General features: G+C 41.2%; 1 protein-coding gene across 1 annotated transcript in view; it reads right to left on the bottom strand.

Annotated features, from left to right (window-relative positions):
• Positions 1–437: 437 nt before the first annotated feature.
• Positions 438–23,575, bottom strand: part of LOC307258504 (aryl hydrocarbon receptor-like) — a gene marked incomplete at both ends in the record, with an annotated part of 39,733 nt that continues 16,595 nt past the window's right edge. Inside the window, 9 exons of the mRNA XM_080038059.1 lie at positions 438–587; positions 1,961–3,635; positions 4,095–4,236; positions 6,239–6,348; positions 6,971–7,173; positions 7,637–7,770; positions 9,427–9,559; positions 12,065–12,154; positions 16,802–16,911. Of these exons, the coding sequence (XP_079894185.1) occupies positions 438–587; positions 1,961–3,635; positions 4,095–4,236; positions 6,239–6,348; positions 6,971–7,173; positions 7,637–7,770; positions 9,427–9,559; positions 12,065–12,154; positions 16,802–16,911 (2,747 nt within the window). The remainder of the gene's footprint in view (positions 588–1,960; positions 3,636–4,094; positions 4,237–6,238; positions 6,349–6,970; positions 7,174–7,636; positions 7,771–9,426; positions 9,560–12,064; positions 12,155–16,801; positions 16,912–23,575) is intronic.

The raw sequence follows: 23,575 nt of genomic DNA, 5'->3' as shown, positions 1-23,575 counted from the left end.
ATAACTGTGTCTTAAGAACTGTTCTGTTCGACTTGTATCTGATCGCAGATTTGTAAAAACTCGGCTTTGAAAAAAAACTCATAATTAATAACCTCTCTGTAATACTTAAAAATAAAACTCACTCTTTACTGCATTATTGTAAACAAAGGACTCGTATGATATTATGACTTGAAAATACAACACAATGATCCCCTTCCCCTGCCCCACAAAAATAAAAGTCATAAAAATTAAAAAAAAAAATTAAAAAAAAATCGAAACAAACAAACAAACAAACAAACATATAGGCCTACGTTTCTTCAGCTTTTGTCTGTCTGTCGTGTTATCTAGATGTATAAGGCTGGTCCAGTCGTTTGTGTGGATTTCTGGCCAATATTAACAGTGTCCCCGGGGGCCATTATAAACAGTGTCCCACTATGACTGCTCCTGGGTCAGTTTTGTCAGAGGTAGAAGCCGGTGGCCGGTGGGTCGGGGAGGCCTGAGAGAGTGTCTGGGCCGGGCATCTGAACAGCAGGGGGCGCCGCTCCGTTCCTGTTGGGCAGCGAACAGCCCACTGGGTAGGTACCGTTCAGGATGCAGCCATTCTCCATCTGCAACAGGCAAGAGGGAAGTAGTGTGAGGACAGAAAGATGGAAGCAAGGCTGTATTTATAAGATACACTACTGTTTAAAAGTTTGGGGTCACTTAGAAATATCCTTATTTTTTAAAGAAAAGCAAATTTTTTTTCAAAGAGGATAAAATTAAATTAATCAGATACACAGTCTAAACATTGTTAATGTGGTAAATGACTATTCTAGCCGGAAACGGCTGATTTTTAATGGAATACCTACATAGGTGTACAGAGGCACCTTTCCAGCAACCATCACTCCAATGTTCTAATGGTAGCCTACATTGTGTTAGCTAATAGTGTTGAAATGCTAATTGATGATTAGAAAACCCTTGTGCATTTATGTTAGCACAGCTGAAAACTGTTCTGTGCTGAAGAGAAGCTATACAACTGGCCTTCCTTTGAGCTAGTTGAGTATCTGGAGCATCGGTCTTTGTGGGTTCGGTTATACTCTCAAAAAGAAGAAGATAACTTTCTTTGACCACACACTTTTTGACGGTAGTGTACATTGGGCGGTTCCTGTTATAAAAATATACAAAAATGCATCTTGGTTGACATGCAATCATTGTCAGATTATTTGCCCGTCAAATATCGATGTCTGTGACCAGAATTTATCAGACATTAACAAATGCTAATAACAAGGTCTGACAGCAAATTTTCATAGCAATGTATTGATCCCCAAGGCTGGAAAAATCAGTCAAGGACTCCGGGCAGTTGATTTTTCGAATTACCTATGAAAAAAACTAATATTGATTCTTAGACCAAGAAAAGCAAACCATTATCTGATTTAAGAACCCATAAATAGCAAATGTTTGGCATTTTTTTTTCTTTTAAGAACTATTTACGTAAGAGTATGTGTTATTTTGCTGCTTAATCCTATGAAAATCAGTTTGAGCTTAGCACGTAACATGAGGTAAGGGACTCCAAAAAGTAAACCGTTTAGGATTTAATACTTTTTCACACATACTGTTACTAAAACCCAAGAATTAGGTTTCAATCTGAAACTGTTTAAGCTTATTACGATTTTTGACACCATAAGACAGGGGTCAGTGTTTTTTGGGGCAGAGAGGGGAGTGACATGCAGAGAACGACCACGGGCTGGAATTGAACCCGGGTCCGCTGCTGGCCGAGGCCCATGGGGGAGCTAAGGGCGCCCCCAGGGGTCAGTGTTTCAGCAACAAAACACTTCTCAACAAAACTTTTTTCCACCCCTTTTTCGAACACGTTGTTACAATTATCAAGTATTTGTCATTCATCTATCTAATCATGCTTTCTATGTTGTGTAACATCATTATTTTCTGTATGATATTTTCTGTTTTCTTTTACATATTCGAAAAAACAAAAAACACACATCACCTTATTGGGACTGGGGTCATGAGGGATGTCGGCGGTCACCATGCCGTAGGGGTCCAGCTGACGACAGGTTTTCCCCACTCCTAGTATCTGCTCCAGGGACGCGTTGGGAGGAGGGCACTGGGACAGGCTGGAGATGACCTGGGCCAGAGGAACCGGTATCTGCTCCTGCTGCCGTTTATGGTTCATCCCTTGGTAGGACGTTACCGTGGACTCTGCCTTGTGCTGCTGCTGTGTGTGTCCGCTCCTCCCATACAAACCATTCCCGGTGATCGTGTAGTCCCCATTGTCAATACCAGGCATGCTATAATCCATGCAAGCGTCTAGTGAGGTGTTTGTTTGAAGAGTTTTTTGGCCGTTGTCGAGGCAGGAGTTGCTGCCAGATCCATAGTCCTGCTGCCACTGCGATTTCCCCATAGAATGCTCCGTGCTGGAGATTCCGGCACACATTCCGTTGAAGATGGCTACCTTCTGTTTGACATGGCACTGCTGTGAGACGTGGTTTTGCATCCTAGGCTGCGGCTGCTGATTCTGTTGTTGTTGCTGTTGTTGAAAGTAGCGTTGATGATGATTCGTTTGCTGATGACGAAGCTCACCATCCAGCCCCGAAGAAGCCTTACCGTTGAAAATAGTCTGTTGCGAGTGATAGTGTGTGACTTGTATCCCCGCACTGGTTAGAATGTCTTGGGGTGACCACGACGATTGTCCATTGGGGATGGCGTGGTGATTTTGCCCTAGTAGATCCCCGTTAGCTATCGTGGTGTGGGCCATGTGGTTGTTACTTGGCTGGCCCCATTCCTGCGCCCGAACCTTAACCGACCGCATGTTGAGGTGCTGTTGCATCTGCTGGGACAGCTGGACGATTGGAGTGTGCCCCGCCGAGGGAAGTTTATGGTGAGGGAACTGCATTTGCCCGTTAGCGTCCGAAGTGGCGCTAATTTCGGGTCGTGACACGGTCGTCGTGACGGTTGCCGAGGAAGTACTCGGAATTACCTGATGTCCTCCTACGTGGTCCTTGGATTCCGACTTTCCCTCGATGGAGTCGTAAATATACGAAAGAATCTCATCGTTCGTCAAGAGATCGTCCAAAGTTGGCACGCGCTCAGGGTCCATTTCAACCCTGATCATCCGCTCGTCTAGAAGCAGTAACTCCAGGTCCTCCGCGCTCAACCCTAGCCCTTCCAAAGCTCCGAAAAGCTCGCCATTGGAACAAACGGCTTCTTCTGAATCCACCACCCCGTGTCCTTCCAGGGAGAGGGAGTCAAGGGTAGCCAGAAGAGGGTCAAAACTAGGTCCCGGTTCGGTCATCCCCGGACCTAGGACACCATTGCTCGGCTCGTCCCAGCTTCCTGACATGCTTGAAGATTCGGAGACGGAGAATCCCATTTGGTCTCCGAAGAAGCTGCTGAAGGACATTTTGGGCTCCAGGGCGGGTTGGCAAACGTACACCGATTCGTCCTGACTCATGAGCGCCCCAAGTAGAGATCCAGGGTCCAGGCCTTCCCGCACTAGCCGCTCCGTTCGACTTTTCTTGGATTTGCAGCCATTTTTCTCCTGGGTCCCGTCTTTAAATCCTGCTATGGGATGGTTGGACTGGTAGAGCAGCGCCTCACCAGTAGCGTAGGTGAAAGGCAGATGCATGGAACGCTTACGTAAGTGTTCGCCACCCTCTTCATCCCTATAAAAAGAAGAACACATGATTATTGTCAGGAGATGACATCATGGTAATAACAATACAAAGGATCAAATATGCTAGCTTTTCTTGGTCTTACATTATAATACATTTGATATTTTGGGTCTTTTAGACTGTTGGTTGTACAAAATAAGACGTTAAATTAAATCAATCTATCATATTCTCTGGGCAGTTTTCCTGTTTTTTTTTTTTTTTTTTTTTTTTTACATTTTACAGATCTAACAATCAATCAAAAAAAGAATTGTGAGTTTAACAAACGGTTTAAAGTTTATTATTTTGGTCTTTAGATCATTTTCCTATCTAATGATATATTGTGCAACAGCTCAAATTTTCCAGTTAGCCAAGATTTGAGTTTTTTTTGACAAAATACTTCAGAACTAATGACAAATCCCTAACAAAATAATTGTCAGTTTAAAAATATGATTAATAATGCTAGACACATACAGAAGAGGCCTCTGTGTGGCGATGATGTAGTCTGGTTTTCCGTTCTTGTAGACCAGCCTGGCGTTGGCCTGGACCCACTTCCACAGGTTCTCCTTGGTGAGGAGCCTGAACACAGTCAGACCACTCTCTCCCGTCTTCATCACTACAAATATAAAACACAAACACAGTTATGATGATTGAACTTTACTGGAAATTACTGAAGGTACTTTATTTCAGCAATGACGATGTCCAATTGTCCAAAGCTTTACTTGTGCTATTGCTAACTTGTGCTATTGCTAACTATAGCTGATTATATTGAGCTGGCGAGCGGTGCCTGTGCACACCTGGGTCTAGCCAATCAGAGCAGACATGGCTTTTTGGAAGGCGGGGCTTAAAGAGACAGGCTCTAAAACAAACCATTTCAGACAGAGGCTGAAAAGAGGAGATTCAGCAATAGCACTGGGAGAAATATAAAGTCATTTTTGGACACTGCACAATGAAAACAGTTTCAAGCTGGAATCCAAATTATAATTTTGAACAGGAAAAATATTATTAGATGTGACCTTTAAGGTCTGGGTATCATGAAAGAATGAACAAATCAATAACAATCACCCCTTGACATGAATATCAAAAGTTAACTTATGGATCAAAGTGGATCAAAGTGTCGACCCAACTGACTGACCTCGGCTAGCTATTGCTATTCCAAATATATTCAACAATATGCAGATTTCTGAGGGGGAACATTCCACTTCAAGACAAGTCAGGTCAACTTTATTGTCAATTTCTGCAATATGTGCCACACATACAGAGGGATCAAAATTATGTTTATCTCTGACCCACGGTGCAATAAGTACAAAAGAATAAAATAATATAAGATGAGATAAAAAAATATATACACTAAAACGATTCTAAATAGTGCAGAAGGTAAAACAGTGTAGTAAATGTAAAGTAAATGTATTGAAAATGTATTTACAATCTGTGCAATATGCAGTAAACTGGTTAAACTGATTCCAAGGGGGTTCACTTGGATCAAGAGCATTTATACGAGATCATATTACGCCTCAATTAAACCACCCTGGCCCTGTATTGACTCAGTGACTGACCCATGACAGTGAGGACATGTTGGGGCAATAAACGTATCTCTGACCCCCTCTATATTTGTGTGTGTTGCTGTATTAATAATCTCTGATGTTTTGCTCATGTAGTGGCTTTGCGGGGCCCTATCCTCGTCTCTGGCAGCTTTCACAGCTTTGCTCAATCTGCTCCATAATCCAAGCGGGATTACTTGAAAAAGCTGCGTGAACTCTATGACCAGGTTGGAAGAGCGGACCGCCACATTTTATTTTTTGACTTTCGGACTAAAATCTAAAATAGCAACAGGATAGAATTAAGGATGGATGAGTTTTTGTTACGTACTCGAAGCTCTACTGCGTCACTTTAAGACTGTGTTTAAAATATGTACAATTTGTTGTTTTGTTCAATTGAAATGGGGTATTATAATTTCTTGAACTGTGAAATTTGCACAGTACATTTGGAAGTATAAATTGTAAATTGGAGAATAATTTTGGGAAAAAGAATATAAGAATAAAATTCAAACCCAATAAAGTTAACTAAGGTTAACTTTATTGGGAAGCTGCAGTATAGAGGAATATGCCTTTGCCCTCAAGGTCTTAACATAAAATAGTATAACATCTGATACACTGCTACTTGTGACACATCTGTTTCATCCTCAAGAAATACTTCAATTTGGCTATTTTTTTGGCAAATGGTACTCTGGTATTTTTCACGTAAGAACAGTCCTTAAAGCCATACTCTTAGACTATAAAATATAATGAGTGAGTACACATTTCATTCTTTACAGTGAAAATTACAGCATGATGAAAGATTTCTCAATTTAAAAAATAAATAGATAATAATAATTAAAACTTTTCTTAACTAATGCACGATCATTTACAGTCAAAACACTTTTATGGCTTTGGTCAAATGACAAAAGTATAGACCTAATCTCTATTTATTACTTATTTTGAAATGTTAAGCCTTCGTTTGATATCACCAGCAGAAAGATGACAGGACATGAGTGAGAGAAACATGCAACAAAGGTCCCCAACTAGAGTCAAACCATGAACTTTAATGTTGTGGTGCGTGGTCATTTCAATGGAACTTACTTCGGACATGGTTCTCTGCGCAGTACAACATATCAGCAGCGTGGATGAACTGATAGCCAGACCCTCGGACCCGCAGTTCAGCCTCTGTGTAGCCCAGCACAATCTTCCCCCTGCAAGAAAAAAAAACATTTACTTACATCCATATCGTACATCCATAGCTAGACTTTGATCTTCAAATAATTGCAGGAAAACATATAGGTAGGAGACTAAATCAACATGCTATTTTAAGTAGCTGCGAGGAACTTTCAGTGTGTGTTAATTCTAGCGGCCCTTTGGACAAAAGTGTGTGTGTTTTTATAAAGCCAGCTGTTTGACCTGGGTGATCGTACCAATGACAAAGGCATTAAGAAAAACTATATAAACATAGCATTCGTTTCATTGATGGTCTCGTTTGCTGTTACATGGAATTTCAGAGGAAAAATGAGACTGTTTCAGAAATATGTCAAAGTTCCTCGTAGCTACTTTAAATGAGCAAATCAATGAAGCCTCTCTCTGTAGTGTGTATGTGTGTGTTGCATGGCTGTATCATTACTTTGCGTTGCAGGCCAGTGGTGTGAAGTCCAGCTTGTGTTACCCATCTTACATCTTACATTACTATCTAGTCAATGATCTTCAAAGTATTGCATGAAAACAAATACACAGGCAACTAAAACCACATGCTACTAAAATCAGCAGATCAATAAAGATTCCTTATGGAGTGTGCATGTGTGTGTTTCATGGCTGTATCATTACTTTGCGTCACAGGCCAGTGGTGTGAAGTCCAGCTTGTGTTTGGTTCTGAAGATCATGTTCTTGGTCCTGATCTCCAGGATGGACGGAGGTTGCAGCGGCGTGGCGATGGCGAACAGAGCGAGCTGTGCCGGGCCTTTACCTCCGTTCTCCTGACGCTGGTTCTGCCCATGGAGGAACTTTAGTCTGCCGTGGATGTTTAAAGCCTGTACGGACAGAGAAAAATGAATCAAGTTTAAAATAGCTGTCTTTTGTTTAAAGCTATAGTGTGTAACTTCTGTTTCTGTTGCCCGCATGAGGAAGTTGGAGTAATTACAACAACACTGTTGCCGCATCTACATGAGGTAAAGCCTTAGGTGATCGCGCATGTACCGTAAATGGTAAATGGACTTGACTTATTTAGCGCTTTTTTAGACAATTTTCTCAGCCCCAAAGCGGTTTACATTTCTTACCACATTCACACACACTCATATACCGATGACATTAACTGCCAATGCAAGGCGCTCTCTGAACCACCGGGAGCAATGCGGGATTCAGTGTCTCTTTGCCCAGGGACACTTCGACATGTAGCGGGTAGGCGGGGGATCGAACCTCCGACCCTGCAATCCAGTGGACGACCGCCCTACACACTTCGCTACTGCCGCCCATTGTTGCCACATTGTAACCTACCAGGAAGCCAGAGGAGTTGTCCAGGAGGCAGCGGAAGCGACACATGAAGCTCCTCTCCAGGAAGGAGGAGTTCTCTGGGGGAAGCTGCTCAGGGTTGTAGGTCACCACCGCTGAACTGCTGTCCGGTTCCATATCTGATGGTACACAGAATATGAGCTGAGGTCAGTAACAACAACTATACAGTTTAGTCGGTTTTGCTTAAGAGTTATGTATTAAAATCCCAACTAGCTCTACAGCATTTTATCGCAATGTATTTGCAACACATAGGTGAACAAAGAGGATTTTTTTTTTTCAATCTAAATGATACTCAGTTATCATTGAGTCTCACACTGATATATTTTATAAGCTAAAGATGGTTTAGTTGACAGTGTACCGTGACTTAGATTACTTTAGAAGACGGTTTTTCATATTTAATAAATAAGTGTTTCTTTATTCCTGGTGTGTGTTTAAATGCCTTCATTATATCACAACAAACTCTATTTATTCTTCAGTAGCACTTTCTTTGTTGTCTAACATCATCAGCTGCCCTCCTTTTGAATAATGTCTAAAAAGCACTTATGTCATACAGCCTAGAGCCATCTCTCTCTCAACACACTAAGAGACAGCATGTGTTGTAGTTAAAGAGGGAAGACTGTTTAGAGTTTTCAGCGCAGAATTCCCTGAGTACTTTCAGGGCTGTGGTGGGTCTCATAGCTCAGGACCAACATTACGCACACAGACATAAACATCTTACAACCCAAATACAGATCTGGGATCACTTGGACTGTATAAGCCACAGTGAAGATTACAAGGTCATGTGACCTAGGCTGACCTCAGGATGGTTTTACAGCTTAGTGCCTTAACTATGTGTACTTAACCGTCTGATACTGTGTTGTATGTGTGTGTGTGTGTGTGTGTGTGTGTGTGTGTGTGTGTGTGTGTGTGTGTTCAAAAAGACTATGGCTGCAGTGGACTGCACCATATTTAGAAGTTTCACTACAACACTTTCAAAGTAATGTTTGGGTGAACCGTAAGCGAACTGTGTAGCTTCCAAGTCATGCAGCAACTATTCACAAAAACTGATTTCACCAAAAACTCAGTTTGTATTTACGCGGTAATTCATATCAGATATATAGTGACTTGAAGGAATTTGCAATTATGCAAAAAGTGAATGCATAAGACTTTTTTGGAAAATTAATTTTGCTTGCTTTACCTACAAAAGGTTTGCAGTTATGTCCAATTCCCACAAACACATTCTTGCAAACTTCACTTTCTCCTTTAAATAAATAAAATTCGGAAACCACTCCATGTTGACAAACCATTCATGCAAATATAATAATGCCATATTGGTTTGTTGTACTGTGTGTTTCTTTGTGTTTGTACTTCAGGGTTTTCCATTTAGAAAAGCTGGATTATTTTTCCTATTTATTCAGATTCTATGATTCTGATGATATGATTCTTCAAAAGTATTGTCTCACACAACACAAACTTTACCCCTCCGTCACAAAATCCTACACACTGCAATTCATATGTTTATGATTATTATGATTATGATTCTATGATATTTTTATTTTTATTTTTTTTACATGGTGTTTGAATAGAGAGCTGTTATATATATCGAGTCTATGTGTGTGAGAGAGAGAGTGTGCGTGAGTGAGTGAGTGAGTGAGTGAGTGAGTGAGTGAGTGAGTGAGTGAGTGAGTGAGTGAGTGAGTGAGAGAGAGAGTGAGAGAGAGAGAGAGAGAGAGACACACACACACAGACAGAGTGAGAGACACAGACAGAGTGAGAGAGAGAGAGTGAGTGGTCACCTTGTGGGGAGTCCTGTGATATGGCGGCTGCAGTGGGCGGAGGAGGGTTCAGAGCCCAGTGCAGGTTTCTCCTGAGCTCCTGCTGATCCTCTGTGTGCACCAGCTCATACACACTCTGGTGCATCACGTCCGTCTGGGGAAGAGATGACGAGACAACGTTGCAACGCAGCCATAAACATACAGGATGTAGGCACAATAATATACACCTTGAAAACATTGATAATGGAAATGTATTCGATATAGTGATTCATTTAGACACACGGTCTAAATGTTTCATGTCTCATCTTGAATCTTGATGTATTTGCTTTGTTTTTACTTTCTCTTAAATGCAATTTCTAATGTCTAATCCTGCTGTATTGTATACCTCTGTAAAGCACTTTGAATGGCCTTATGTCTGAATTGTGCTATATAAATAAACTTGCCTTGGCTAGCCTTGCCTGCAGTGTATGTGTACTTCTTTAAAACATGAGCACACAGGAGCGCCCGTCTGTCCATATAGAGTCAGTAAGTGTGTGTGTGTGTGTGTGTGTGTGTGTGTGTGTGTTGCTCAGTGGAGCTGTGCAGCCTGAGATGTCTTGTTCACTGCAGCCCCACTGCTGTGTCTAGTGCTTAATACAAAAGGCCAAAGCTATAAATAGACCAAAGCGCCTTTTTCTATGGCTGTTGTTTCAGCCACTGACTCTGATGCATCATGCAGCGAGCGGAGCATCGGATCAAACCAGACACTGCACGCTATCTATCTATCCATCCATCCATCCATCCATCCATCCATCCATCCATCCATCCATCCATCTTATATAACCTCTAGATGTTTATTATGATAACATATATATGTATATAAAACATACTTAATATAATATGTATAGATTTACACCACTTTGTGACTTCCTTTGCTCCTTAAAATGTAAATAAATAAAAATCAGCTGTGTGTGTGTGTGTGTGTGTGTGTGTGTGTGTGTGTGTGTGTGTGTGTTTTATCTCATTATCTCTTGTCTAGACTTTGTTATTCGACAAGAACAACAATTATCCAATAGTCTGATTTGAAAGAATGTCTTAACGTCTTATGTGATGACTGTTGGCAGGATGATGGACATGTGACAGACACGGTAAGCCAAGTCAGCAGTCTTCCTTTTCCTGCTCTGTTATCTTATTGACCTGGCGCTTACCTCAAGAACAGAGTTACACGAGCTAAAGCACATGGCCCCAATGTGCTGCCGGCACCGGTTCCTGCTTATGACCTACATGCCTATAGTCCCTCTATATCAGTGGTTCTCAAAGTGTGGGGCGCGCCCCACCGGTGGGGAATAGAGACATGACAGGTGGGGCGCAACGAACGGGAGGAATATGTGTCCACATCCGTGGTTCATAGTTTTTAGAAATATTTTAATATATGTTTTTTTTTACCGTTTCCCAGCGTGAGTTGGAGGAGTGGAGGAGAGCCGCTGCTATTCCCCTTCTTCAATTAACACATAAAAACCATAATAACGTGGATAGAACAGAAGCCGAAATCATCGGTTCAGCGCGCGGGCCAGGCGCAATCACTAATAAACAGTGTGGCGCCAGATGCGCAATGGACACACTGTGTCATTCACTGGGAAGCGCCGCAGCGTCAAGGCAGCTCATCCCCGAACTAAACAAAGTTTTGACAGAGGTTGTGATTGGGGTCAATTTCATCAAAACCCGACCAAAGAAAGCGCGATTGTTCTCCACACTTTGTGAGGATAGGAGCTGATCACACACACACACACACACACACACACACACACACACACACACACACACACACACACACACACACACACACACACAGATCATACAGCTGGGCTCACAATGAGACAAGGTGTTGTAGTGCGTCTTTGAGCTCATAGCGGAGATTCGGCTCTTTTCTTCATAGACTGCATATAAAATTGTTGTAGACCTCAACTGTCTTACCTTCAAACTCCTCCAACTCAGTCTTGTATAGTTAAAAAAAAAACCCGTCAGCTGCTGCTGCAGACGGTGTGCAGTCGGGCTCGGAGTCCGAGTCGGCACTGTGCGCATCAACAGTCATTCATAGCAGCGGTAGTAATCACACATGTCACAGATGTTTTTTGTTTTTGTTTTGTTTGCTTGGTTTTGATAATTGTTTTCTTTTTATATATATATATATATATATTTTGTTTTTGTTTTTTTATATATATTTTTTTGTTTATATGTAACCTGGTGAGGTCACTCGATAAGCCCATTCGGGTTTCTGACCTCTCCAGCACATACTCTTTTAATCTTTACATGTGTTAATGTATTTGTTGAGTGTGTTGAGTGTGTGCAAATAAATAAATACCTAAAATACTTAACAACTGGACAGTGTAGAAAGTCCCGTCAAAAAAATAAAATATCCCCATCTCCAAAGTGGGGAATGACAAAAAAAGTTTGAGAACCACTGCTCTAAATGATCCTTGTCATGCTCAGGAGTCCGTTGGAATCTCCTTATATTATATAATTGTACAACTAAGGATGTTCCCCCAACCTTTAGGCTGTCTCTATTTCTTGTTTGATTGTGTTGTTATTGTTGAGGAATACTTTTGAGACACGTTAATTGGAGGTAAGGGAATTGTAAAAAAAAAATATAAAATTAAAATAACTGGTTGTGCTCCAATACCTGGTGGAAGCCCAGGTAGTCCTGTATGGTGTGAGAAGAGTAGAAGATGGTTCCACAGGCCGTGATGACCACGACAAAACCGTTGAGCGCCTGTGGATTCAAGAAAAAATACACATGGACTGTTAGCACAAATTCTCTGTTACTGTTGATTTAGCACAATTATATACACTGTTTTAATAAGGCTATATTGTACTTTCACCCATTTCATTTCACATTGCTTTCTAAATGGTTAAATTGTTTTGGCTCTTTGTCAGCTTGTTATGTATTTGATGTATTTGCAGTGTATATTGTATACGCATAGTTGATTTTGCTCTCAAGTATACAGTAAATAAACATTCAATGAAAAAGGAAATTTAAAAATATCTCATTGTGAAAAAAAAAAAGAAGAGAGTTTTCAGTCAGGAAAATGGAGCACCACAATGTCATCTGTGACAGTTAACCTGCGTATTTGAATGTTGTGGTGGTCATTAATCTTTTTCTGGACCTGACTGAGCAAGATGTTGTACATGAGGAAGGCCTATGGATGGTTTGAAAATTATCCTGAAAAAATGCAGATCATCATTTCAGGGGTTTTTCTAGAAGGTTTTGACAGTTAAAATAATTCATTTGCTTTTTGTTTCTCTTCAAAGGGGAACAGCTGGTCCAACATTTCCACCTCACTACACAAACACACACTCGCCCTGCCGAGTGCCCGGTATGGTAATAATCAGTAAACAAACACACACACACACAACTGTCCACACACACACACACACACACACACACACACACACACACACACACAATTATCCGTACAAACACAGACATATGTTTGCCCAAATAAGCCCGTGGGGTGCATGAATGACTAACGCCGCAAACACAACGTTATACTTCCATCATGATGAGCCAATGATTCATCGCAATTATCCGCCACACTTACTCGAGACTTTACACACACACACACACACACACACACACACTACAACGATGCTAAGTCTAGTTCTATGATTTGATGGTCTCAGTGGTTCAGTTACTCTCGCTAGAGTTATTTTAACATGATTTAACCTCTTATGTAATTTCTCCCCAAATTTGTTTAAATATAGGAAAAAATTGCAGAACGCTCCGTTGCATCCGGAAGCCAGAAATTAGGCTACATCGCTAAGGAACCGGATAATTTACTCATGTGTGCTCACAGCGGCAAATGATTTGATTCAGTCAGGAGCTAAAGAGCAGCCATGGCTTCCAAATGTTGCTTTGACCTAAAACTAAATAAAAAGACACAAGTCTACATCGCCAGTCAGTGAAATCGTCGAAAACCAATTTATTTAATGATTATTTTTTGGGGCATTTTCAAGCTTTATCTGATAGTACAGAGTTGAAATGGGGAGACGGAGAGAGAGAGGGGAGATGACCTGCAGTACAAATCCACGGGTCGGATTTGAACCCGCGACCACTGCAAAGAGGCCGGAGCCAATATGGTATCCAGGATCGCTGACTCCACCTTTTATATATTCTGAAATTTTTCCTCCTTTTTCAGATTTTGAATAATTGATGTGCCCACAGCTCGTCTATAATTCACCACCGTCTGATCTCAACAGCAAAGAAACAGACTTCAGACTTTAGAAATAAACCTCCAAGTCATCAGTCTGTGAACTGCTAGCTGTCCATCTCCCTCCTACAAGGATGTAAGATTTGTTTCAAGGTTGTTGGGGACACACTAAGCTTGGGGCTCCATTCCCAGAAAACTGTGCCCATCAAACAATACATTTTTCTTAATTCTGGTTAATTTTTCTGCATAAATGTATGTCTTTATTTGTGTAAAGGAAAAGACAACATTCAAGTTCCCAGTAACACCAATATAATGGAATACAATGCAGTAAGGCTCTCAGCCATGCTGTATTGCTTTTCAAATATTTATTCTCCTGGATTGTTCAAAATCATTGGGAAATTTAGAGTAAAGTTACAGGTCAGAAGGATATATATATATGTTGTTATTTTTACATATTTTTGGTAAAATCAATTAACCATTTTTTCGGGCGCTTCGGTGGCGTAGTGGATAGAGCGCGTACCATATTGGATCCGGCCTTCGTTGCAGTGGTCGCTGGTTCAAGTCCGACCAGTGGACCTTTACTGCAGGTCATCCCCTCTCTCTCTGTCTCCCCATTTCAACTATGTACTATAAAATAAAGCTTGAAAAAACGCCAAAAAAAAAATATTAATGGGAGCATATCCTATCTCCCTGCAATCCGCCCTGAATTCTACTCGTATGCCCCTCTTCCCCCACCATTAAGAGGAGTAAGAAGAGAGAGAGAGGGCCCCCACTGCGAAACACTCACCCTTTCTTTTCCTTCCAAATGAGCTTTCGTTTCTCATTACTAGCGAGCTGTTGATATGTGGGCTTATCATAATAATGGGTCAGGGGGTGTATGGCTGGCAGGCTGTTTCCTCTCCTCTCTCCTGGAATGCCAGTGTGAGGCACATTGGGGGGAACTGGGCCGGAAAATCAATGACTCCAGCAGATCCCAAAACGATGTGGCAGCCAGGCTACAGCCCGAGCTAACCGCTAACACAGACAGCATAGACAGAGGGCAAACATACAGCTGTGGACTATATAGAGGGAGAGACGGGATTTTTTTCTCAGGAAAAGACATCTGAGCTTTGCCTTTTCTTAAAACGCTGAAGTATGACTTGAAATCTCAGGAGAATGTACAGATTTTTACAAAGAAATTGTTTACAAATGATGAGTATTTGATTATTAATTGACCCAAATGCCATATGATTAAAGCTATACTGCGTAACTTCTGCTGCTGCCCCCATGATACATTTAAAGTAATTACAACAACACTGTCGATGCATTTACATTAGGTAAGCCTTCGGTGATCGCACATTGATTTTATACCTACGTCCAGGTTTTTTTCTTAGCAGTAGAATCAACAACTGAAACATTTGGTGCTTCTTGAGCTCCTGCACCAGTCAGAGGGCGACACCAATGTGTGTACATTGCCATACTGAGCAATACAGAGAGAGCTCTGTATCTCTATATGAAGCTACAGTGAGATCCTATTTAGCTTAGCATAGCATTAGGACTGGATAAAGATGGAACACCTAGCTCCGTTCTACAGTAAAGTCCTTCGTCACCTTAGAACCCAGCCAAAGGTTACAAATAAGCCAGTGACAGCTAGCTTGGGCTAAGGTTTAGGCTAAGCTAAGTTAACACACAGTGACAGACATGGCAGTGAAAGTATTGCTCTTCTCATCCAACAATCAACAAGAAAGAAAATAAGTGTTTCCCAAAATGTCTTTAAATGTGACCATAGCTGAAAAAAAGTGATTAATATTCAAAACACTCATATAATGAATAATTTGTCCCGAACGTAAAACTCCTATTCATTTGGCCTACAGGTGCATCTAAAAAAAATTAATATCATGGTCAATTCAAAAAGTGAAACTTTATATATTCTAGATTCATAACGCAAGGTGAAATAATACAGGCCTTTCTTTTGTTAAAATTTGGAATATTACACCTTACAGCCTACATCTCAAATTATCAAATATAGTACATAAAACCAATCAAAAGAAGGGGGGGGGGGGGGGACATTTACTTTTAATTGATATTACAGTTTTTTTTTGTATATATTCATATTTAGATGGGTCCCAGTTTGGTCTCTTGACTAAACAAGCAGACCAATGTTTTCATGATGGTACAGCAGACATATTGAGTGGTAAGCTCCCTCAGCCTCCGAGCCTCTGTCATTGGCCTAAATAGATTTTGGGAACATGTCAAACACAATAACGGTCCAGACGCACACATTACATCAGTGCAGTTACCCAACAACATTCCCTCAACTCTGAACACAGCGGTTTGGCTGTTTGCTAACTGAAGAGCATTAGTTACCAAACAAACAATGGCACATATTGAACCATATATCAATCAAAATGTTGCTGAAGGTCAAATTAATTGCTCAGCGAGCGAGCGAGAGAGAGAGAGAGAGAGAGAGAGAGGGGAAGAGAGAGAGAGAAGCAACATAACAATAAATACATCTATAATGGTCATCAATTGCGCAAAATGCACTTTTTCATGTTTTTTCAACATACATATAATAATAATAATAATGGATTGGATTTATATAGCGCTTTTCAAGGCACTCAAAGACACTTTACAGGGTTCCAGGTTCCATTCATTCACACAGTCATACTGGTGGTGGTAAACTACCATGGTAGCCACAGCTGCCCTGGGGCAGACTGACGGAAGCGTGGCTGCCATTCAGCGCCAACGGCCCCTCCGACCACCACCTCAAACATACAACAGTCATACACATAGGGCCACGGTGTGCTGAGAGACTCCTATAGTGTGAGAAAAAACAACCCTCTCTCTCTTTTTCTCCACCTCTAGCTCTCTGAAAACCTGTGCTCAAAACCCCAGTCAGATTTCTCTCTCCCCTTATGATGTCATAAGGAGAGAAGCCACGCCCCTTTCATTACCAACCTAATTTAGCACTACCTCCACCTGTGATAAGCATAAACCCACAGATACCCACAATCAGAGCAGACTGGGCTTTTTGGAAAGCGGGGCTTAAAGAGACGGGCTCTAAAACAGAGTGTTTCAGACAGAGGCTGAAAAGAGGAGATTCAGCAATGGCACTGTGAGAAAAATAAAGGTTATTTTGGACACTACAACATGAAAACAGTTTCTAGTCATATCCTAAATAACAATATAGAACCTGAAAATCAGCATCACATGTGACCTTTAATACTGACCTGCAGCAACAGCTCGCCTTCCGGAATCTTTTTCTCCACGGTTCCTGCTGTTTTGCCGTCTTCATCGTTTACTCTGGCTGGAGTCGCTCCGTTCCTATTGGTTATGGCGACTGTAGAGAGGGACAGACAGGGAGAGTGTGTGTGTGTGTGTGTGTGTGTGTGTGTGTGTGAATGGGTGAGGGGTGGAGGTAGAGAGAGAGGGAGAGGGAGACATATTTTTATTCCTGAGATAATGTTTGCAAAGCACTGCTGTGACTGTCAGAATGCTTTATGTTTAGAACACCAAAGAGCGCTCCGGATCCCAACTCATTAAATATTCATCACAGGCAATCTGAAAGTATAATTCACCGAATCTGCACCTTTTTATTTTGTCTGACTCTTTTTCATTGTGGGTTTCTAGGACGTCAGCGGATCGGTTATGTTTACAAGTGAAAAACAGACCTGTTTTTGTTGATGTATATGCAGCCAGGCTATATTCATAAAGTTTCATCTGAAGCTATGCAAAAACACTGTGCGCACAGTTTGTGTTGCTGACACCACTGGATTTCATACAATTAAAGGAGGGGCAGAGATTCTGGAGAATGCTTGTTGTCAAAATCACTTTTGCTCAAAATCAGTGAATATCTCCTCACGATCCGATAGCTGTCTGTACTGTGCGCGCGCTGCAAAAAAAAATCCAGTGTTAATACACGGCCTAGGCTCTGTAAACGGGCATGTTGCTAGCTACAGTGGGCCCCCTTTGTTAACATAAGATTTGTTAACATAGGCCTACCAGGACAACTTCAATCATGTTCAACCTATATGAGTGAAAGAAAGATATATTTTTTTTGATGGGAAGATTTGGCAAATCTCAGTTATATTTACACAAAGCAGTTTGGTCCTCAATTGCAAAAAGAAAGTCAATGTCAAGAAAACAGACTTCTAGACAGAATATAGCGGATATATATAATAAGAAATACATTATATATTTTTTGCACATAAAATTGTGTTTGTATGTAAAAGTTTCACATATGGACCACACATAACAATGAAAGCTTCCTGTCCTTTCCCAGAGATGCATTGAGCCGTCAGTTAATTTGCACTTTACTGCTTGTTCAGCTCAGATTGACCCCCCTCCCCCTCCGTACACTCACACACACACACACACACACACACGGTCCATTCAGCACACTTCATTGGCTGATGGCCCCAGCTGGTTTCAACCTAGTGGGTTCCTCATATTTTCCCAGTGTGCGACGACATAACCCTTTTTTTAGTTGCTCTGGTGCTCAAGGCGTGTGAACGGGGATGGCAGCCTGGTGGGTTCAGTAGAACAACGTATGTCGATGGGATAGGCTTCTCCCCTTGCATGTTAAGGATGAGAAGATCAGAATAATTTGTCAATCACCACAGATCAGTATTGTGGGTCTTAAAGGTGCACTAAGGACTAGAGATGAAAATGAGCTTATATCTTACTCTGGTACTGCTAATGAGTTGTGCATTGTCCATGCTAAATAAAGGAATACAATGTAAGATAGTCTAGTCCTATGTTTGGTTCCAGTTGCCTCGAAATAATTTTGTTTTTCATTTATGATTAAATAAATATTCCATACAGAGAATTACATGAAGAGGTAATGTGTTTTGTAAACTAACTGCAGGCTGTGCAAATGTGAACAAATCCGACCCACCCCTGGAACTGTATAGTTCACCTTTAAGAGATCTTTGAGTGGGATTATTTTGGTGTGACACTGTACTTTGTTTATAAGAGAATATCCTGCATAGTATGCCTTTAAGTCCGGGCCTAATATGCATTTAAAGGCATTTTGAAGTTGTCTTGATTTTACTAAAATAGTAAGAATGTCTTCTGATTATCCTCTCTGTATATTCACTATAGTGTAGAAGGTACATGTTGAATTAAACAAAAAACCATGAGCATTGTAGAGCAGCATTATATAGTTTCTCTCTGCATTCTGTCTTAAAGGTACATGTCATCTTTGACCACTAGAGGCACTGTAGAGAAATCTTTAGCAGCAGTGTCAATGTTCAGAGGTTTTACCAGGATGGTTCCAACTTGCAACAATGCAAATACATGTCACAATTGAAACATGAAATGAAACATTGGTGCAGACCGACAAATGACACAAGAGCATTCAGATGTTAATGTTACATTTTAAAGTGATTGTTTTCTTAGGACATCTGGTTTCCAACTGAACTTCTGACCTCACCTATGCTTCATAATCATTACTGATACTCTTTCAATCCATTTCCGCTGCAGCAGTGGGGATATCCAGGCTTAAAATGATATTAATAATCATACAAGCCAAATGTTTGTCAGTGTTAATGTGCCCACCTGTCCTGCTGTGCTCAGGAATCTTATGTACAGATGTATGTGTAGACTATCGGAGTCATGTAATGGCATAATCACAACTCTAGTGAACCCTACAATGAGTGCGGTTAGGTTCACTTCCACATTATGGAACCATTGGCGCTTTAGCCTATATGCTAATATCTGAACACTCTTTGTGTAGTGTGGAACTGACAGCTGGAGTCTGTTTTAGTCTTTTTAAGTTTTCGAAGATAAAAGAAAAAGCCTAAATACAATCTCTCTTGGAGCTCATTCACATCTTATCTGCAGTGATGCTCCTCCATGCAGCCTACACAGTCCCATGGACAGGGAATTAAGGAGTCTCCCAAATGATCAATATATAGTTTTAATTTTTAATTTTACCTTTATCTAACCAGGCAGGTTATACAAAGATGTCTGTCTTGAAATCCATTATCGTTTCTCTATCGTTTCCCCCCCCCCCCCCCCCGCTCTTAACATAGTCCAGATAGCAACAACGTTTGCCATCACAATGTTATTACGAGAACAATTTAGTACTTAAAAACGTAATCTAATTTCTAGGCATCAGGGTTGACTTTAATAAACTGCAAACGATTTGAACACATCGTCTGACTGAAAACAAATCGATAGCATCATTGCCGAGAGTCGCTGACATATTTTCTGGCTAATATATCATAATCATCTCACGGTTCTCTCCATAACGTGAGCCGATGAGGTGCGGCGCTGATGTCATGAGAAAGAGAGCATGTAGGTCCAGAGAGCATTAATCTCTGACCCGGGCTCTAGCAGCAGCCGTGTGTAGTGACCCATAATCACCTTTAACCCCCGGAGGTGAGGTGTGACAACTCTGGGTGACTGGATTCTGGGTCAAACCTTTTGTTGTCTGGGGTTAACTAGCAAGTCCATCTACGAGGCTAGGGAGTGTTAGCGACAGACACTGGATAGCATATGGGTGTATGGGTGTGTGTGTGTGTGTGTGGTTGTGTGTGTGTGTGTGTGTGTGTGTGAGAGAGAGTGTGTGAGAGTGTGTGCATGTGCGTGTGCGTGCGTGCGTGTGTGTGCGCTACGGCCAACGCTAGCACCTTCACACGGGACACGGCTTTGGTCGGACACCCCCCTGACCTTATTCCCATACAGACGTCTTGGATCGACTTTCCACAGCTGACAATAGGTTTGAATGCAGTGGCTAAGAGAGCGGCTTTTAGCAAACAAAGAGTAGATAATTGTGGTGAATTTGTGGCCTAATTGCTTGAACTATGTGATCGCAGTATCCCAAGGCCTAATCGCTGTCAGGTTTGAGTCAGCCCTCCACTTTCTTTGTTGTCTGTCTCCCGTGATCAGCTTTCATGTAGAAAAATAAGTCATCAAAAAGTAATGCGAATAATAAAAAAAAAAACTTGGTTGCAAATGTGGTAGCAAATGCAACTTTATTAACTAAAGGTCAATCTGAATTGGCAACATTGAAGCCTGCTTGTAACAAATTATGACACAATAAAAACGTACAGGCTTTTATCCAGTGATTGCAAAAACAATGTTGTCATCACTAGATAACGAAGGCCATTGTATATGAGTCTGAGATCATAAAAAAAAATGTGCACCAACATAAAGTAAAAAGATTTCAGCCCAAACATGAGCCCTGCCTTTTGTCAGCGTGTGCGTGCATGCGTGCCTGTGTGTTGTGTTTGTATGAAAGGTAGTTAAACACTTCAGGAGATAACACAGGTACACTAACACTCGCGTCAGTAGCATAATCCAGCTATAGCTCAAAGTGGGCCAACACACACACAAAGCCTCTTGAACAGGCCAGGAGAGGACAAAGAGCAGAGAGCTCATCAAGCTTCAGTGGCCTTCAAGTCAAACATAATGAAATATTAACACCGCTAGTCACCCACCACCACACACACACACACATACATACATGTTGGCGTAACAGTGCTGCAAGAAATCACCGAAATCACTGGAGGCGTATCCAGTGATTTGAATAGAACAGCTTGGCTTTTCCCCAAACACACTTATCTTTGCATAAAGTTACTGAACAAACAATGAATATACATCAAAACACAAGCGTGACCTAATATGACATGGGACCTTCCCTGCAATACCGTCTGTGTCCACAAGAGACTAATTCACTTTAGTTTTCCTTCACTGCACTCTGCACAGTGCGTTTCTATTTTTGTCCCTACACTTAAGACTAGATGGAAATAAACTAGCCGAGGAGAGCTGCAGAAACGGCCCATAAGATGTTTGTATGCTCACCTCTTATAGTGACCCCATATTCATCAAAATAAAAGATAACAAAGAATACAAATCAACATTATACAATCTATTATGCTGTTTTTGAGAATGATTGTTGTCAGAACACTTTTTAGTCAAATTCAGTGAATATCTCCTCACGATTCGGCAATCCGTCCGTACTGTTTGCAGTGCTGGAGAAAAAGTGAATCCAGTGTAAATACACAGCCTAAGCTCTGTAAACAAGCATATTGCTAGCTATGGTGGGCCCCCACACTTTGTGTACACACTCGTTCAGAGAGTCTAGGCTGTGTATTACTGTATACACTTTCAGCACACACACACAGAGTATAGCACACACACAGGTAGTGGATCATGAAGAGACATTAACTGATTTTGACAACATGCATTCTCTAGAATCTAATTTTTCATAGAAAATCTCATTTGGTTGACCCTATGAATGTGCTCCATAGAGCTGCACCATAGTGATGGAAAGGAGGACGTGTTAGACTGTGTGTGTCTGGTCCTCTCACTGGGCCTCATGTCGGCCCTGGGCTACTGTAGCCAGGGTTTGACAAATCAAGCCTGACAAACACGCACTGACCCTGAAAATGAGGAAGTTTCTCATACTTCAGCTGCTTTCGGAGGCTTTTTTGTATTGCATTGTGTTGTCTCTAGAACGGTTGTGATATGGCTGGAACCAAAGGCTTATGATGGTGTTAATTTCTACAATTATTTTTTTAATCAAAGTTATAAATTGTCACGTGTTGTTTTTATATATAGTGGGGCGTCCTGGGGAAATGCACCAGTTGGAAGACGAAGAAGAAGAAGAAGTACTATAGAATAAATAACTAAACACATCTTCACCTCATCACTTGATATTGTGGGAAGACTTGAGGTACCTTCTGTAGTTTATCAGAATGGGAGGGGTATAGACGGAGCATTGCGATCTATAATCTCAACACTAGATGACTACAAAATACATATATATTACACACTGCCCCTTCAAAAAAAAAAAAAAAAAAAAAAAAAAAAGATCTTTGAAAATAACTAATTATGAAAAACCTGTATAACTTGCTTCAGAAGAACCTCAAAAACCCACCAAACCAAACCAAAGCAAAGTCCAGCCCAGTTGTGGATCCTTTGAGAAGAACAAATCTTTCCTGGCCTGATGGGGCCGTGACCTAGAGAGGCCCTGGCTCTAGTCCCAGGCCTTCAGCTGGGCGCCTGCAGCTTTAAGCTCACACAAACCAGAGGCTATGAGCGCTATGCTAGAGGCTTTATCTCACAGCAGGATTTTACAGATGAGACCCAGCAAAAACATTAAGCACACCGCAAATATTTATCAAATATTTGACCAATTTCAATTTGTCCCATCATGCTATTTACAACCGGATTAAGCTAGGGGGATGTGCCGTGCTTGCGGGGCGCTTTTTAAATCCTTAATATACAGTATGCCGGCCTGGCTTCTGTCCACAGCGTTGTTACAGCCCTGATAACAAAACTCACTCTGCCAAAAAGAGAGACTTAAAGTGTTTGCCACCAATCACAGGAAAAGATTTGGAGATCAAGTATTACTTAACACCAATGATCTTTGGGTGTATAGCAGTGCCAGAAACCAGCGCTCGGCGAGTTATTTTTACACAGACAAAGTTGTGGTGAAGACTTAAAGGTACAGTGTGTAGAGTTGATTGGATATTTTTAAAAACAGACTATGTAAGACATGTTTTAATGAGTGTGTTATTGTTTGAAAAAAAAAGTTTCTTTTTTTTACTACCTTAGAATTAACCCATTTATATCTACACAGGAGTGGGGAGCGCCGCCATGTTTCTACAGTAGCACAGCAGGGACAAACTTAATGGCCTATATAAGTTTATATGGTGTTTTAAATATAGGAGGTGTCCTGGGAAATTCAACTGTTGGAAGATGAAGAAGTACTATAACAAACTAAATACATCTTCACGTCATCACTTGATGTTGTGCAAAGACTTGAGGCAGTGGTGGATGATGCCATCTTTAGTAACTAGCTTCTTGTCCTTGAAGGCCACCGTAGCTTCCGTAAATACACCAAAATCTGCCACTAGATACCATTAAACACTACGATATTACACACTGTAGCTTTAAACTTCACCGTGATTGACGAGCACCAGCTACAGTCTTGTATAGTTCTACTAATAGTTGAGATGGTGCTTGCTTGAAATCTCATTCATTATTCAAAA

Source organism: Ammodytes marinus (assembly GCF_949987685.1).
Source record: "Ammodytes marinus genome assembly, chromosome: 12".
NCBI classification, from domain to species: Eukaryota; Metazoa; Chordata; class Actinopteri; order Uranoscopiformes; family Ammodytidae; genus Ammodytes; species Ammodytes marinus.
The sequence above is the reverse complement of the archived record's forward strand: the minus strand, read 5'-3'. Positions and strand labels throughout refer to the sequence as shown.